The sequence below is a fragment of the Rhipicephalus sanguineus genome, chromosome 1 (genome assembly GCF_013339695.2).
Source record: "Rhipicephalus sanguineus isolate Rsan-2018 chromosome 1, BIME_Rsan_1.4, whole genome shotgun sequence".
NCBI lineage: Eukaryota > Metazoa > Arthropoda > Arachnida > Ixodida > Ixodidae > Rhipicephalus > Rhipicephalus sanguineus.
The window spans coordinates 184,148,282-184,166,818 of NC_051176.1; the positions used below are offsets into that span (position 1 = coordinate 184,148,282).

Here is an 18,537-nt window from a genome sequence, read left to right on the forward strand (position 1 = left end):
GGTACAGGCATGACAGTACGAAAAAAATTCGGAAGGGGGGAGGTGCCTATAATTCCCCTCTTGTTACGCCCTTGGTCAGCGGTATTTTTATTTGTGCATGAACATTGCCGTAATTACGGCATTACTATATAATAATAATATCTGGGGCTTAACGTCCCAAAACCACGATATGATTATGAGAGACGCCGTAGTGGAGGGCTCCGGAAATTTCGACCACCTGGGGTTCTTTAACGTGCACCTAAATCTAAGTACACGGGCCTCATACATTTTCGCCTCCATCGAAAATGCAGCCGCCGCGGCCGGGATTCGATCCCGCGACCTTCGGGTCAGCAGCCGAGCGCCATAACCACTAGACCACCGAGGCGGGGCGAGGCATTACTATGTAGCTAAAGTAACGCTAAAGGCTAATCACATTTTTGCGGTGCACCAAACCTTCAGGCAGGAAATTCCAAGCTGAAATATTTCGTCTGAAAATGAGCATTGAAAAAGGTACGCCCGGAAAGGTATCATCTAACGTTAAGTGAGTATTTTTTAGTCCCACTAAGGATCCTGGTGCAGCAGAACACGTGGTTATAGCCCTTCTAATACTTCGGCTGTAACTCATTCGTGCATACGAATCATCTTGCCGCTGGACGCATGCGCCGCTACAAGCTCTGATACGTTCCGCTACCTCGAGTTTTCCGTTTCAATGTATAATTGCGCGCTTTTGCAATAACCAGTTGTTGGCAATCAGCAACTCATACAACGCACACTACTGCGCAACACATACTATTTATTTCCCTACATAAACGTCTTGATCTATCCGGTAATCGCTTGCAGGACCCAAGATAATGTTGGAGAGCCAGCTATCGGCAATGTTCCGCATAGACTTTAGAGTGCGTGAGAGTTTATTATTTTATTTTTTTGGGGGGGGAGGGGGGGGCAGGGGCGCTTTTATCTTGGCTCAAAAAGCTTAAGTAAGCAGAAACCGTATGAAGGGAGCAAACTGATTATTTGTTGCATTAAGTGATCTACTGACCCATTAGAGGTTTACTGTAGAGCTGGATATTTTAGTAAGAAGCTAATTAGGCAATTCGCCTCACTGGAAAATACGTACCAACTTACAAAAAAGGACAGTGAACAAGAACATGTTTGCACTGCATACCGTGTGCTTACTTACTACATGCAAGGCACAAATTCGCTGAATAAGTATTAGGGGCACATGCAGAGAAAACAATGGGGCGGCCACACACTGCATGCGAATTTAGCGGTGAAGTAAGGGTTGTCGACTGCTTTATTTACTCAATAATTTATTTTTATGATAAAACCTTCTTTGAGGTCTTCAAGTGGACTTGATGTTCGTGGGATGTGCTTTTCTGGGCTCCCCATTCTCCCGTCTTTCGTAAAAATAGCGCAGTTCTTGTGCACTTAAAGGACAACAGAAAAAGGCACCAAAAGGAAGTTTGCAACAATATATATATACATACAATGTCGACGAGAGTACTAAACACCAAGTATTGCTTAGTAATCGTGCGTAATTAGCTCAAGAAAGCTGATTTTAGACAGAGAAGTAGACGTTCAAACTGCGCCCTGAACTAGAAGCGGAATTGTGGCTTTGCTAAGCTAAAGAGAGAAACCGATCCCGGACATACTGAAGTAAAAAAAAATATGAGCCGATGCCAATGATAGTCAAGCGTAAATTTTTTTTACTGGCGGGTTTTATGTCGGAGTACAGGAGGATAATACGGCGTATAGATGAAACGACTCAACGGAGGTTGACATCGAATAAACGCAGTCTTTCGCAGCAGCTTCTCTTCCTTTCCGTATAACAAACAAGAAAAAAAAACAAATCATCTAGTACACTAGCGCTCCAAGAATGTGTCTTCGCTGTGAAATTAATAGAACGCTTCATTTAATACCACGCTTCGATGTGAAGCGATGTTTACTCACCTTTATCTATAAAACGATGAGGCGTTCATGTGCGAAAACTTGCGCAACAGTTCGGCCATTATGCGATTTTTTTCGGCGTGATGCGTTCCAACGCAGTGTACAACTTTAGTTCGCTTGTTTTATTAAAAGCGAGCTGACTCAAGCTCTAGAAGCATTGCGCTTATCCTTCTGCGGTACTGGTCGGTGCGCATAGAGAGTGGAATCATCTTTCGTCTATTAAATACCACCAATAGTAATTACTAGCACAACGGTTGTCCAGTATAACGCAACAAGCCGACCAGCGCTTTCCAGAAAACGTACAATATACATCACTATTAATACGTCCTCATCACGCCGCTTTCATAAGCCCGCGTCAGCAGCTTGCCAGCGGAACTCCGTGTTAAACATGGCAGATAACGTCAATGTGGTATAGTCCCGTAGAAACGTACCTCGAAACTGCCTATCTGAAGGGTGGCTGCAGAATGCCTGGCAAGACCGCGCCGTGTTTCTCGCGAAATAAAAATGAGCGGTGGTGTTTCGTTTACGATGCGACAAATGAGAAAGAAACTGTTCATAGCGTATAGTGACTCAACATGTGCACCCTCCAGGTGCATCGAACACGGAGTCCCAGCGACCAACAGTACATGTGTGTCCCAGCCAAGTGGTGCCAGCTAATCCAGGCAAAGATAATTTTGAGAAGAGTGCAACGAAATGCGGCGACCGGCGTTTTGTTAGCGGTCCCCTGGGGCATACGGGTAAACTTTTAAGGCGAAAGCCTTCGATGCCTCACCAAACGCGAAAATTGACCGTCGGTGTCAGCGGCGTCAGCGCCCCGCAGCGTCGGCGTCTACACGAGTCATGCAAAAACTATCATCACAAGATGACGTCACCATATGACGTCATTATGACGTCACAAATCGATAAAAGTCTTCACGTCATTATGACTCCATCATGACGTCACATAATCACGTCGTCACATGGAATCGTCACTGGGTCAAAGGTGGGCCAATCACGGAAGCAGCGCAAAGGTGACATGCAGAAAGCTTGCGATGCTTCCGATTCCGGAGACAGTGCAAAACCACGTTATGTGCAGAAAGCTTTCGGAGGAGGGCGGGAAAGGACCTGTATATCGACTGAGAGGAAAAAGAAGGTGGCTTTCGCCTTCGAGCTAGGCGAATGTATAAGGGAGCCTGTGAGTTTTTCTTGTTTTCAACGCTCACTTAGTTAGTGAGAATTAGTTTCCTTAATAATTTATTACTTGAACAATTGCGGAAATTCGGATGTCTACATGTGCATCGCATTCGAAAAGATCACGTTAAAAAAATCATCGGCCTGCTGCCTCATTTCCACTTACATTTTCTGCGTTTTAAATTTGTGGCGAAGAAAGATGCGAAGCGAGCACGCTCCCACACATCTGGTGCGTGCGACAGCAAGCGCTCGAAAGGGGTTACAAAAAAATGCACTGCTCGACGGGTGGCTTGATTTTTGCGAAAAAGTAGCAAGGCGATGACATCTTCGTTGGCTTCTACTGCAACCGACAATGACATACAGTCGCCGCCATCGCCTTGTAACTCTTGAGAGCAGCGCTAGTTCTCTCAGACTCCTGCCAGGCGCGCTGCTGTCGCGCGTGCGAAGGAGCGGGTGCGCGCTCACTTGGCATATTTCGTCGCCTTTTGTACCACAAATATCAAGCGCAGTAAAAGTAATTAGGAATGACGTGGCGGGCCGTAAATTGTTTGGCATGATGCTTCGAATGCGATGCAGGTGTAGACGCCGGAATTTCCGCAATCGTGTGAGTGATTAATTATTTAGGAAACTAATTCTCACTAAGTGAGCGTTGACAAATAACAATTGCAACCAAAACAGAATGCGCGAGGCGATCAGTTGGTCGCATGAGACGCCGTAGGTCGCATGTTCGTATCTCGTTGCAATCGACGGAAACTGTATTCGATACGTGTGAGAAAATGTACGCCAGCTCCTCGGAATAAACTAGTTGTCTTTATTCTCACGCAGCGTGACTTCCCGTCAGTTGAGTTTGAGCCCGCTCTCGTTTTTCATGCCTTGAGAAATAACCTGCGTGACCTTCCCTGCCTCCTCCATATCCCTTCGCGCTACATATAGTTTTTTTTGAACGAGTGTCTCCCCTGTCTATTGGGGCGATTCTTTGTGATCTCTCGTTTCACCGCAATCGGGATATTTGTCCTTATTTAGCGGGAATTGGACAATTTTGCATTGTTAATTGTAGCCGTGAGTTTATGTTTACGTTCCCCACCGGTTGTACCCAAATTGCAACCTCGGTCAAACTTGCAACAACGCTTTATTTCCAGAAAACGATGACACTAATACATCACAGAAATTATAACACGTTTTCAGCCGAAATAAAGCGGTCGAAAAATTTGTTTTCGTTCTTAATTCGACTGTGACAGTGACCTACTGCTAAGGCATGCATTGTCGCATTTCTCGAGTGAGTGCTGTCAATTATTCGGCCACTGTTCAGACCGCCTTCTGTGCAAATGGTGCTGTTTCTCGGAAATGAAACGTTGTTAGAAGTGTATTCTTTTCTTGGTTGTCCTGCTTTAACTTTCCCTTTGCAGCAAGCACATGTGCTATGCTGAACGGCTTTTTGAAGACATAAACACAAACCCAGGTCATACAAACATCGTCCTATCATCATATATAGCACATATAATTACTAACAGTGCTCAAAACGCTGAAGGAAACTGCAGTTTTTACGAACGTTATTTGAGAGCCTATTGATGTGCGCGTTTCTTCTTTTTCTTCTTGTAAAAGCAGATGCTCCCCCTGGAGGATCAGATGAACTTCGGCCTGGGTCATCAGAGCCGTGTGCCCCACGGACGAGCGGTCATACCGCGTCATCGTCATCTCGTGCTTCAGCTGGCCGAACCTTTTTAAGGGTGTCTCATTGAATCTTTTCTTGGTCTTGTGAACAAAATCAGGTTTTGACGGTCCAATACAGTCAAATGCAAGGTGCCGTATTCTTTGCTTCAACGCCCTACTGTCAAAGCACGATGTCACCAACTACAGTGTGTCAATATCAAATCGACGAGCTTGCTATAAGCCACTAGAAAAGTCATCCACGATTAGTATGCTCACTAATGCGAAATTAGAGCGCAGCAGGATTCGCGCGTCAGCGGCCATGAGTCTCTGCTCGAGAAGCTCGTTTAGCAGCAGCAGCAGGCAAAGCACTTCCTCCGGCGGTTGCTTCCAAATTGCGCCAACGCGCGAAGTTCCGCCAACTGCGCCTTGGAAGGATTGAATGGGTGAAAGTGCAGGGAGGCCGCAGCTCCAAGAATGGAAAGTGTCGGAAACGCGTCACCTTACCGGTAGCTATAGCAGCGCGAGCTCCCGCGCTGGAATGTAATATAGTTGTTTACAGCCTGAAGTATTACCTTTTCTCTGCTAGTATAAATACTGCGCATATTGGGAATTAAAAGCCCGTCATTCCTATATACCATATTACGTTTGGCAGCGGAATGATGCCAGAACCTTTGATAAAATTTGCCTTTCTAAAACCAGTGGCACGAGCCTGTGCCCGTACGGTAAAATCAACTGTCTTAAAGGCGCGAAATTGCTTAACGCCACAAAAATGTGCAAACGAAATATGATGGAGCATCTAGTCGAATTCTATCTGACACCGATTGCTGTGGGCAGAGCTTATATTTTTTTCTGATGTTGCTAGCGTCTGTATATATATATATATATATATATATATATATATATATATATATATATATATATATATATATATATATATATATATATATATATATATATATATATATCAAGCTGCGCGTTGCGCTCGCTGTCATTCGTTCACCCTGTGGGGGTGCTATCACCCCCTGTAAAGTCGTTTGCGCCTCATAGCGCACGCGCGTCTCGCGGATTAACCGCAGTTAGCTTTAACGGCCGCCGAGCGAGGGGTGGCGCTGTGATCGCGCGGTTTAAGGTTGGCGCGTTGGCGGCAGAAGCGCCGCCTGGCGGAAGAGAGGTTAGACCGACGCACAGGAAACAGCAAGGATTCTCTTTGGGGGTTGGCGGCGAGCGTGGATGGACGGCTCTCGGCGGGGTCCATGCATACGATTCCGGGGGGTCAGGCGCACGGGCCCTCATGGTGAGTCGGACGTCGGCGACGCCGCATGCGCGCATTGTATATGCGTTATGTTTTCTGCGTGTTGTATTGGCATTGTATAAGGTGACTTAGCGTGTTACTAGTTATATATAAGATTCGGCTGGCGAGCTCGTCGATGTAAAATCAGGTTAATGAAGGTATACGTGTTGTTGTTACACGACCACGTGGCTGTCTCCGTGTGTTCCGAGAGCGGCGATGTATTCAGACTCCACAACCCCTGTGTCAGTCGTTCAGTCGTGGCGGAAGCCCCCGCGCCCTTTGTTCCGCTCGCTGTCTTTCATCCTGCTCTGTGCCACTCGGTTACGCACTATATAGGATGGCGCGAAAACCACGAACGGGCGTATAAGAGCTGCGGCCGGTGAAAAATAGGTACATTGCCTGTTAGTGGTCAGTTGAGACAGTACGGTCTGCCAACTGCGGGATGGTGCTAAAACTCGGAGGTGACGCGTGTTAGCATATTTGGCGATGAATGCGAGCACACCATGAAGCTCATCAGTAAGCTTTTTAAACGCCTTTCGCACGCCAGACTTTTCGCGACTAGATACGCAAACGACTGCCGACTAAGAAATCGTATTTGTGGGCAGTATGTTTTTTTGAGTCTTTTGGTAAGCTCTGGTCTGATGGGTTTCCATTACAGTAACGCAAACATTTGCGATGACTAAGTTAAAATTTATTAATATTTCGAGCACTTCCGATTCGCATAATGCCTTCAATTTCACCAGGTTATCTTTCGAAAGCAGGGTTGTTTTGGAATGGGCTGTCATCGTACGCACTTGTACCGACCACAATTGCTTGGCCCTAATGGCGTGCATTTGTGAATGGTTTGGTGAATCTCGACCTATATAAAGGAAGGCTCTTTAAGAAACAGCTTGGCATGCTTTTAGTGCTCTGGCACTGGGCATTCGCTAGATACTTCCTAAAAGTTTGCTCAAGTACCCGGCCTGAGCCTTGTGAATCTGACATCTGTTTCCCCTACATTTAAAATGTGAACCGTTCAAGCATGCAGATTCTGCAAGGCGCTATCGTAGGATAGCTGCAAATGTTATGCACGTACGCTTATGCAGCCGCGTTGGTACCGATGCCTGCAGAGAGTCGGTTCAGCATGGAAATTTGCCGCGAATTTAAAGTTTATATCTGCAACATTTCCGTTTGTATCGCTTCTTTGGTGCGAGTCGAAACTCCGCACTCGCTGCTATCCGGAAGCCCGCCGGCGTGTGATTGAACAACAGTAACCGAGGAGAAAACAGGACCTCATTTTCGAAGTTTGCAAACCACGCAGCATGATTCAGGTTACAGCCATACAATAACGAAGCGGCAGTTCTTACCCGAATTCAGAACTGTTCGAAGTACACGCGGGTTATTTTATAACCACGCCGAAATAAACTTCTCTGTGTAGTGAGGCGCCGAGTGTGATTCTGTCGAGGTTATGTCTTAGCCTGGCAAATCGCCTGGACGACACCGATCGGCGGCATTAATAATTCCCAACACGTTGACGTGAAGCTATCGCAAATAGGAAGGGATATGTACTAAGCGCTGATTAGGTATTGGAATGAGTACCAGCAACTTAGCCCTACTACCGATCCTTTTAGCCGTATAGTATGGAGTCAGCTATGTCAACATAGACAAAATCAAACTTTATTCTAGTTTGTTTATACATTGCATAGAAACCTACCATTATTTCTGTTTTGTTAGCCACGGAAATCAAGTACCTACTTAGTGTCGCAAGAAACTAAACACGGCTTCTATTTTTACATATTTGATTACTGAGCTTTTTTATGAATTAATAATAATAAGTCCCTTTAAAAAATTAATCACACACCCACAATTGCAAAATAGACATAGCAAAGAAATTTAGAGATAACATGGTTCACAAAGTTTACTACAAATGTTTTTTTTTCTTTGAGAGTACCTAATTATAATTGTGTTCCTCCAAGAATTGCAAAAAAAAACAAGCTCGTGAGCAGTTTTCCGCACTTGTGTCGGAATATTTTCATTAATATGGCGTATCCTATTGCTCTGTAAACTGTTTACTGTATATTAATTACTATATATTATTGTATCTTCGTTACCACTGCTGTCTTGGACCTGCTGTGAACCAACAATGCCTACAAATAAAGTAAATAACAAATATGCTCATTATCGAAGGGCATCTTCGCGGTTGCGGCGAAGAAGCCGCCTAAAGTAACCTAGCTAGGCTGTTAAAATGACTTGTTAACGCCAAGCCCACTTAAACACTTTGTTTGACTCCACTGACGTGCAAATTGGTTCTGTGATGCGACCTCAATAATTTTGCTCGGCAAACATACACAGCGATCGGAAAACACCTTCCTGGCGTTTATTTAAGGTACAAGCGTGCACTCACCCACGGAAACTCGGATATTTTTGAATGGCCAATTGCGAAGCATTGTCTCACGATGCAGCTTTTTGGGGCAGTATATTGAGCTTCTATGGCTGCATGTCACTTGCTTTCGTATATATTCGGTGCGCGGGCAGGTGTCCATCATAGCGGACAGCCCGGCGGAGTCGTCACACAGTCACCTTCGCAAGTCCTCGTCGCAGCGTTCAGTGCAGACTCGGAAGACCTGCAGCTCTCTGACAGACCACCTTGTGTGCCGGTACTGCTTCAAGGACGACCACCCCGAAGAGATGGTGGCGCCATGTCGATGCTTAAAGAGGAGTACGTTAAAGCATGTTAGCGCCGTGCTGCGAGGTATAACCCGCTATAAACAGTTTACGTAGAGATTGGCGCTTTAAGCTGTCATTCAAGAAATAAATTCTTAAAGGCTCCAGTGCATCGCCAAAGGGACGGCTTTGTTTTATGCATAGCCGATTTTTTAAAGGCAGAGGAGAATTTCTTAAGGCATTTGCGGAGAGCTTAAAGTTGTCATTTTCATGTAACGCTTGTATAATGTGCGGCATCGGCATTAGCTGCGCATGTGGTGCAGCAAAATAGGCGCTGGAGGCGCGTTTGTTTCTCTCTATTTTGCTCGACTGCGGTCCATGAGAACTCTGGCCTCGGCAATGGGGTCTCGGCCAAGTCGCCCTTGTCCCCCTTCGACTGTCCTCGCGCTAATCCCTTCCGACATGTGTTCTGGCATGATGGAATGTGTTCGCTTGTGCTCCGCTGTTCTCAGCAAATCAAATATTCGAATTGCGGCACCGTACACATACCATTAGGTCAAATATGTGGCGCATGTAATGCATATCATTTTACCGTCAGTGACTTTCTGAACCCGAGTATACGAACTGGGGCTCAGAAATAGGTTATAATAACGGACGGAATCAGCAGATTCGCTTATGGATCATTAAAGTTGAGTTGATACATATAATGTTCCATGTGCTGGTAGAATGAAAAAGAGAACATTCACATGCGGTCATTTATAAAATTGCCCGTAGACGCGCAAACACATCATTTGCTGTCTCATTGCGTCGTGAATAAAACTGCTGTCGACAAAAATAGAACCGAGTGCTAATTGACTGAGCGTTGATATCGTTCTCTTCAGACGAATAAAGAGTAGAGAGGAGATCGCTTCGAAAGGTGAAATTTTCAATTCCGTGCAGAAAGAGTCGCGCAACGCAGCAGAAAACTAGATGACATACAAGGGATCAAAGATGTGGGGATAATCTCAAATGCAGCAGAAATGAAAGAAAAATTAATGTATGAAAAAAGACAGCGGGATGTCGGATGTTTGCAGAACGAATATGTGAACCTTGTGCAACTGTGGGCCAAGACCATGTAGAACTTTAGCCGAAGTTTTCTGACGGAGGCATAGCACGACTTCAGCGCGAAGTATCTATAGCATCGAGTAGTTTCCTTATTTGTCTCAACGAATGTTTGTTCCACTGTAAACGAAATATCGGCGACGAAACAGGATAGCGATTGAGCGTTGGAATGAGGGATCGTCCACGAGCATGGCCATAAGAGTTCCCAGAATTTCTCGCACAACATTTCAAGCTGGCGGGTCGCAATTTTGTACGTTATATTTTATATGCTCCAGTAGTACTTCTATTAGCCAAGCTGCGGAAACTATTGAGTCATATCTGGTTATATCTTATCCACAAGCTCAGCACACTTCAACCAATGGGTATGGATGTTTCAGAGCGTGTTTATGAATTTATTTCTCATTTCAATGTTACGACTCTAAACAGTATTTCGTAAAGTTTTGCTATCTTGCACATGGTTTGATTAGAACTTATATAATACCCCGCGCCGATTTATTACATGTGTTTTCTTCTTCTCTTCTTCTCACAAATAACGTCATAATAATTCTGCAATCTACAGTTTTTTTAAATGTTATCATGCATGTTTATAATTCGTTCGTTTGCCTTTACTTATTCGGTTGACCTCGTTTATCTCCACCTTAGATTTGAATTGATCTGAATTGAAGTTTATTTGTCCTGCATTCTTACAGGATCGGGAGCAGAGGCTAAAGGCTGTACAGCTTGACAAGGGGCCTCTGCTTCTAAATACAGATTGGCACGGAGGCCGCTGAGCATACCAAATGTATGACAGATATGTTTCGAAAAATAACACAAGAACACAACAAAAATTAGCATGGTCTTCTTACACAATGTAAAAAATATTAATCACAAATCTTCCTTTAAAAAAATTTCATTGTTACACAATGTGAATTAAAACATAAGAAAAGAACATCAAATAACTCAAATCGGTAAATGAGATGTCAGAAATCAAACACAGGAATTTTTAGTAAGCATACTCAATATCACGGTTTGTTAGGATGCACTTGATAATGGTGTTAGAAGGTATGGAATGTATGTACACTCGTGTCGTTTGCTTTCATCTCCCTTTGTACTCGTATGCGAGCATATTTCTGTACAACTACATCTCGTTTCGCCTTTTCCATTTTTTTAAGTTGTTTTACGAGTGTCCGAAAGATGTGCGGGCTCACCGGATTGACAGAGCCCATGCCTACACGTGCAGATACCATTCTTTTTTTTTCCGCCCCTACTCTTCTTAGTACACGAGAGTACTTCTAGATATTCCTGTTTCTTGTCTAACCCTCCTCTTGTCGCACTTTCTCTGACGCTTTATTTTTTAAAAATTTAACTCTCTCCAACATCCATCGCCCTTCTGTATGCGGCCGCATATTTTACCTTACGCTACTGAAAATGGCGGAGAGTAAGGTACACGCGCCTAAGCGTTTCTAAAAAAATCGCTTGCTGCCCTGATGAAGAGAAGTTGCCTGGTCGAAACTTCGGCTCCAGCGGCATTTTGTCTGCGTCCACTCCTGGCAGCTTGAAGTATGAAACTTCCGGTGGAGCTCTGCCATTTTTTTTAATTTTCAAATGGCCACGTCGCGATGAAAGCTCGTCCTCCCTGCGAGGAGAGAGCCTCATCATCTCTGCAGGCATTTCATAAAGTTGTTCTCTCTCTCTCTCTCTCAAACAGTCGATTAATTGCGCTCTAATAATTACTGAGTTACTTCTACCTATGCATAACACAGTTGTTTTTTTACTTTGCAAAATGGCTGAAATGATTAGAGTGGTGGTAGAAATAGGGCCGCTGAATGCGTGGGGGTGCTAGCACTCCCGAAAAGTTGTTTCGTCTCGTGACACGCGCGTCCGGCGGGCCGGCTTCACCGTGGGACAGCCCTAGGTCGGCTTAGCGTAGTCACCGCCGGGCGAGGGATGACGCTTTTTCCGCGGATGCGCCGCCCTGGCGGTGAGGTTACGCGGGCCCATGATGAACAGCAATAACTCTATTTTGGTCTTGGTTCTGTTTCGTTGGTCGTTGACGGTCGACGGTCGACGGGAAGAAGGCCCGTGAGGCGACTCTCCCTGGTTAGTCGAACGTCGGCGACGCAGCGGTCGCGTTGCTTTGTGTGTTTTATGTTGTTTTGTGTGGGATATATTGGCATTCTAGTGTTGTTTGTTCTGTTCCTGTAGTTATTTGTAAGATTCGGCTGGCGCGCTCGGTGTTGCGTAAAATAAGCTAACAAATGCACACGTGTTCGTTACACTATGGTGTGAATTGGGTCCACTGTTCCTCGATCTTGAGAGAGACCTCGCAAGTGTCACATCCAAGAACTTTCCTAAAAAACGCAGTATAGAAGATGGGAGGAGCTATACGACGTGCTGCCCGTTACATACAAAATTACTTAATAAAACCGAGTAACGAGAACCATTTCAGTTCAAAAGGGTGCAGTGCTTTCGCGGCATCTTAGTGCAAGGTCTCAAGAACGGGATGGGCGACTGTATTCCACAATTATTCAAAGTAAAACGTGGTGGCGTCGATTTCCATGGACAAGAGACAGATAATAAACCTTTATTGATAGCAAGCGCACTGTGCGCCCAAGGTGGGTGGCCTCCTCATTCCAGGTAGCCGCGGGCCTTCGCCATCTCTCGTGCCCGTTAAACGATGCCACGGACAAGGCAGCGTTTCTTTCTATTTTCTTTTTGTTCTAGTGGTCTAACCAATCAGCCAAACCTTGCTTTTACCAAGAGCTGTAACTACAGGTTGTACGGCTAGCCAGGTTGTGCGCGATTTGGATTTCTGTTCAGTTAAAAAACGATGTCCCACTATATTACTGGCCCATTCTTAAAGCTTCCAGACAGAGGGGGAGAGATTCTACGCGGAAACAGAAACTTAGGTGCATGTACAAAATTCATTATTCACAGTGTCTCTACCAAATTGAAGGACATAGTACCGATATTCGTCAAAAGGGAATTTCACGGGTGCATGTACAGATATAGCTCAGCGCTAAAAAAAAAAAAAGAAAAAAAAAAGAAAAGTGATTGAGCACCTTACATGCACTTCATTTTACTTGCGAAGATGACTGAATGTTTTTCTTGTTTCTGGCAAGCGTATTTTGTTATGCGAGTTCAGTGGTCCTGCAACACTTTTCCATTGGCATGGTCAGAAAATACTGCCGGTCGGTGTAGTCGTGGCTCGTGTGAACATGCGAGCCAAACATTATAGCGCAGCACGCGGCGTGGAATTTACAATTAATTCTCAAAATCAGATAGAAATCGCTCGCTCTTCTCTCGACGAATGATGCCATATACCCTAACCAACTGCGTCATATACCCAAAAGCCACGGCCATTAGCTGAATTGAGCATCGTTTGCTCTATAATTACCGCAACCGCCGCGGGATGCCGCGACGTGCCCGCTCGCTCGCGATCACACAATGTTAGCCGCGTGTTCGACGAAGAAAAAAAAAATGCTCAAGGTCATGACGCGTGCTGACGAACGGACGTAGCTTCTTGCCCCCCCCCCCCCCCCACACACACACACACACAAGCATAGTTTTCAACGCACTCGCTGTAACTCCGCTCGTACTTCACAGATTCTAAAAATTTTTGCGGCAGTCAATTCGCGAGGCAATAAACTTCTTTAATGAAGTCATTCGGTGATTATTTCGTACGATTATTTAGAAAAGTGTTGCAGGCCCCCTTTAAAATAGTGGGTGGACCCAGTGAACGCTTCCGCTAAAATGAAACAGTACAGCATCCACTGCCGGAAAATTGTACCATCACTTGTGTTCTCGGCTGTGTCCACACTCATTTTGCATTTTGATGTATTCTGTATTCGTCACTGTGAATGATGCCGCTTTCATGGGCACGAAATGAGAAAGCGTTTCTGAATCTTATGTTTTTTGGTAAGTAAGAACACAAAGAAATATTTATTTTTTTGAATTGCTGTCGGTCTTAGGGAGGCAACATGTACTGGATTCGAGTGTTTCGTGTAGTTTTGTGACAAATATAATGATTTCTTCAACGGTGTGGGATACATTTGTTTGTAACTTATTTTGTTTCTTGCCAGGATGTTCTTAGGTACTTAGATTTTTTTCGCAGGACTGATTTTCGTCGACCTAACTTCTGAAAGGAGCATTGCTAATAATTATGCTTATCTGCCACAAAGAAATGTTTCCATTAAACACCTTCTGGAATTCTCAATGTTCTTGGAGAAAAAAATAACTAGCACTACGCAAGAAGGACAGGACGTTGCCAGGCATAGTAAGTTGCTAATGGGAGCGGGTTCGATTCCCGACTACGGCGCCTGCATTGCGGTGTCTTCATTATGGGACTACGCATATTCCTTCACGGTAGACTTTATTTTAAACGTTAGACAACGAAGACAGCAATATATGCGCAAAGAAATTTGTTTCGAGCGCTGTTTCTCGTCAATCGCTTGTAAAATGTGCGTTCTGATTAAAGCTTTCGTAATGTTTGCAACGGGCACGTCCTTCGCTTGCAGGCACTGTGCGTTGGACGCATGTACGCTGTCTCGATAAGTACATGAACCGCGTTCACAGCAACAGGTGCAACATCTGCAAGAAGCGTATGGCTGCCATCATTCGACAAAAGGTGAGCGATTGTGGAACCGTAGTGCCATCTGTTCCGTTTGACAAAATGCATAAAAACGGCAGCCTATGGGCATACTGCGCTAACTTTTGTTTTCCAAAGCGCCGCGGTTGCTTTCAATTGCGCATCAGAACGCGCGCACGCGGTCCGGCAGGTTTCGGTTTCGTCCTTCGGGTGGTTTTCGCTTCTTTTGCCCCGCAAAGCTGATGGCTGTTTGGTTTCTAATCTCTGAAAGGGTGACCGCTTGTTACTCTCTCGTTTATTGCTCCCCGGGGCGCGATTACATCTGTTTCCGTGCGGCGCTAAAATACACAAACGACGCTACTGTGATTGCGTTTCCTGTTTTGGGGTCTCGGAAAAACTAACTACGTCTTGTTGGCGATAAGCCGAAGGATTACTGTAGCTTTTTCACTCGTTTTGCTTTCCGGACGGGCGCACAACCATAGAGTTTTCTTCCGTGCGCTCACTGACGCAGTTCGCTTATGCTATGAAAGCGCCCGCCGGTTGCTCTGCCGCCGGTGAGTCGAGCAGCGATTCTTCCGATGCGGAAGAATCCCCAAGTGCCGAATCAGAATCTGATTCATTGGATTTCAGTTTCTCAGGCGAGGATTTTTTGACGAGTTCAGACTCCGATGACGATCAAGGAGCGACATATGAAAAGCGTGCGCGGAGAGCCATGCTTCAAAGACTATCACACGCTGAAAAGTTTTTAGTGTTAGAGCACGAACATTTTTAACCGGAAAAGTACTCTGGTGCGCTTATTTTTGTATGTCTGTGAGCTATGTTAATTACAATGCATAATTTTTATTTATAAAATATGTTAAAGTTGTTTTTTAGAATTTCGCTTGATTTTACTACGAATAAACCAAGTGTATGTAACAACAAAAATGATTTTTTGTCACTTTACGGTCACGAAAAAAAAAATTTAGATAATTTTTTTCTTAAACATATTCGTCTGAAGAATTTACTTCAGCAATAAAAAAATTACACATTTTTAGACTGGATTTCGCGAAAAAATTCGACCCTCAAAGGGTTAATCAGATCCCGTCTAAAGTGCTGGGTATAGCCAGGAAACCGCACATTATTCGTCTACTTTCCTGGATATAGCCACCATTTGGCCAGGACCTGATTAAGAGTGTAGGGTCGCACCATTCATAGATTGCATAATAGCAGAACTTTATTTCGTGCTGTATTAAACATGTGTCGATATTTATTTGTTCGCCTTCTGTCTCAAAAGGAGTAAACGACAATTGGTCGACGTGAGTCACAGGCTTCCACTTTTTTTTGCGATAGAACGTACATAACATGCAAATACTTCAGAAACAAAAAAGAAGACTACTTAGATATTAGAGGGAGCCGAAATAATAATGCAGCGAACGCCGAACTATTACGTGTTCATGAAACCAGCTACTCGTGTAAGCCTTAATGTCTATGTAAATCAGTGCGTGGCAATTTTATGTCGGCAATCTCATCCCCAATACGCAAACAGTACGCTTCAGAGAAGGCAGAAAGCATGTGTACATGGCGTCAGGGCAACTTGCGGCATGTAGCGGCTCGCTGCGCTGGCCGCACCAAACCGTGGCGGTGGCGAGCATTTTGAGCGCGCGGCTCATCGAAGCACCGAGGGCGTTCGCGACTGGTGCCCATCTACCCCTTTGCGAGAGCCCCAAAGCGCACAAACAGCCCTTCCATCCAACACTTCCCTCAGTAACCCGCTGCCGAAAACCGTTGACGGCGGCGGCGCGAGGCCAATTTTTCACTGTTGACGCAATGCACTCCAATGGCCTACATAAGAGAGCAGTTTACGGTCATTTCGCAGAATTTATGGTAAAGGGTGCTCCGAAATTCGAAATGCTAATACGTAATGCGGCGTCGTCGGCATTTTATTTCGGAGGGACCGTGGCGGTGACGCCGTGGTCGCGACTATACAGTAGTGCGACTTCGCGGCGCCCCCTTCAAGCCGCTCGCTTAAGCGTGAAAAATAAAATAAAGAGCGTTTCGTGGCAATCCTTCAGTTGGCGGCCCGCTGGCTGCAGCGAGCATTCCAAGCGAATGCCTTCAACGCTGGAAACAGCAGCTACAGCCGCACGCACCCTCCACGTCAGACACTTGCATGATGCATGCGGATGTGTGTTGTTCTGAGGAAGCCTGCAAGCAGCTCATCGCTGCGCGTGCGTTCACCGAGATAAGCAGAAAGTGTTGACATTTTGTTGTGGAAGGCGTTGGCTGGCTTATTTGTGGAAAATGCAAATGTGCGCAATATCACGAAACATAGTTTCGAAGGCGGCGTAAAGGTTTCTCTTGCGAACTAATATGCAGAGAAGTAACCGAGCAGGATGTTCGTGGAAATGTTTTCACTTCCGGAGCGACGGGACGTTGAACGGAAGTTTAGCTTTCCACGTTTACACTTTGTCGTCGCTTTTAGAAGTTGACGCCATTATCTTTTAAGGTGAGGAGTGCAGGAATAAGCAATATTTTGTTAGACATAAGCATATTTAGATTATTTTAAATGTTGGCGAATTATTGAGGAGAAGCAGTAAATGTTTATTAAAACAAGAATGACGAAATAGTACACGTTTCAAGTTAGGATAATGTTCAGGGGGTATGAACAAATTTACACAGAAGTTTTCCTCATGTTAGGCTCTGTGTTGTAATGACGGTACGAAAATGAGTTCAGCTGTAGACCTGGTTCGCATCTGAGCGAGTTGTGAAACGAGCTCATCGTGCAAACATCAGACCTGCAGGAACGAGGCGGCTCGAGGGGAGTGTTTGAGAGGCGCAGCAATTTTATATATAGAGTGCTCTAGCGATTCCTCAAAGTCGACAATAACTGTTTGGATAACGTAACGCTGAGCTCGGGAGGACTCAAGAAGGACGTCACGGAGTTAGTCATTTACTTTTCTAGTGCACTGCGAATGAAAACTTGCAATAAGTCATTTCTCTGCATGACTAAGTGAATGCTCTTTGAACAAAGACGCATTGACCACGGACGCATTGACCACGCAGTCGCATTGATCACGGCAACCGCCGTGGCAGACGCAGTTCGGCTTCACTGGTATTCAGGCATTTCGCAAAGTCTTGCCAAGCAGTGTTTAATACTGTAGTTCAAATACATTTTTCTGGTTATTTGTGCTATTTACATTTCACAATACTTCAGCCGTAGTTGAACTTTAAACCGCATAGAGGACCTTTTTGACGTCCGCGGTTATATCTTCAGAAAAAAAAAGGGGTACGCTTTTTAAGGCCTACATCGAAAGGAAGCTCCTTTGTGGGGGCAAACAAAAGATTGAGGTTATTCGGCCCTTTGCATGACGAAACAGAGCGCTTCCTTGGTGCAGAGGTATGTGCCATTTCTGCAGTGCTTTGATCTTTGAAGTCACCTTGGGGGTATCCAAGGAATCTTCGTAGTGTGTTGCACACTACTTAGATACCTATGTAATTGCTGTATTTTGATTCCTACTGAGTAGATAGAATTCGATAGTCAACTCCAAGAGTTTGCAGACCAGTGACGAAAGAAGGATGGCTTCGATGCAAATGCAATTGGAATTGGGTGACAGCAGTGAATCTGCAAATCACATTGTCAATTTCTGCTCTGATGGCAATATCCTTATATGTCGCACTTCAAGCAGCACCGACGCCGCCTATGCACTTGGACCTAACCAGGTCGTCAGTATATAGAAACCGGATAGACCATTCATTAGCAAACAAGAGATGGAAAAGCTCGGTACGCAACAGTAAAACACTCACCGTGGCCGATTGTAGGACAGATAATGAATTATTAGCAGCAGAAGTGCGTGTTAATAATAATAATAATAATAATAATAATAATAATAATATAATAATAATAATATAATAACAATAATAATAATAATAGTAATAATAATAATAATAATAAATAATAATAATAATATCTGAGGTTTAACGTCCCAAAACCACGCTACGATTATGAGAGACGCCGTAGTGGAGGGCTCCGGAAATTTCGACTACCTGGGGTTCTTTAACGTGCACCTAAATCTAAGTACACGGGCCTCAAACATTTTCGCCTCCATCGAAAATGCACCCGCCGCGGCCGGGATTCGATCCCGCGACCTCCGGGTCAGCAGTCGACAGAAGTGCGTGTTGGACCTTGTCTGTGAGAAAAGTCCTATATATA

General features: G+C 44.8%; 1 protein-coding gene across 1 annotated transcript in view; it reads left to right on the forward strand.

Moving 5' to 3' along the window:
* Window positions 1-6,022: 6,022 nt before the first annotated feature.
* Window positions 6,023-18,537, forward strand: part of LOC119403626 (E3 ubiquitin-protein ligase MARCHF3-like) — a 52,849-nt gene continuing 40,334 nt past the window's right edge. The window contains exons 1-3 of the mRNA XM_049418158.1: window positions 6,023-6,040; window positions 8,552-8,735; window positions 14,278-14,387. Of these exons, the coding sequence (XP_049274115.1) occupies window positions 6,038-6,040; window positions 8,552-8,735; window positions 14,278-14,387 (297 nt within the window). The 5' untranslated portion in view covers window positions 6,023-6,037. The remainder of the gene's footprint in view (window positions 6,041-8,551; window positions 8,736-14,277; window positions 14,388-18,537) is intronic.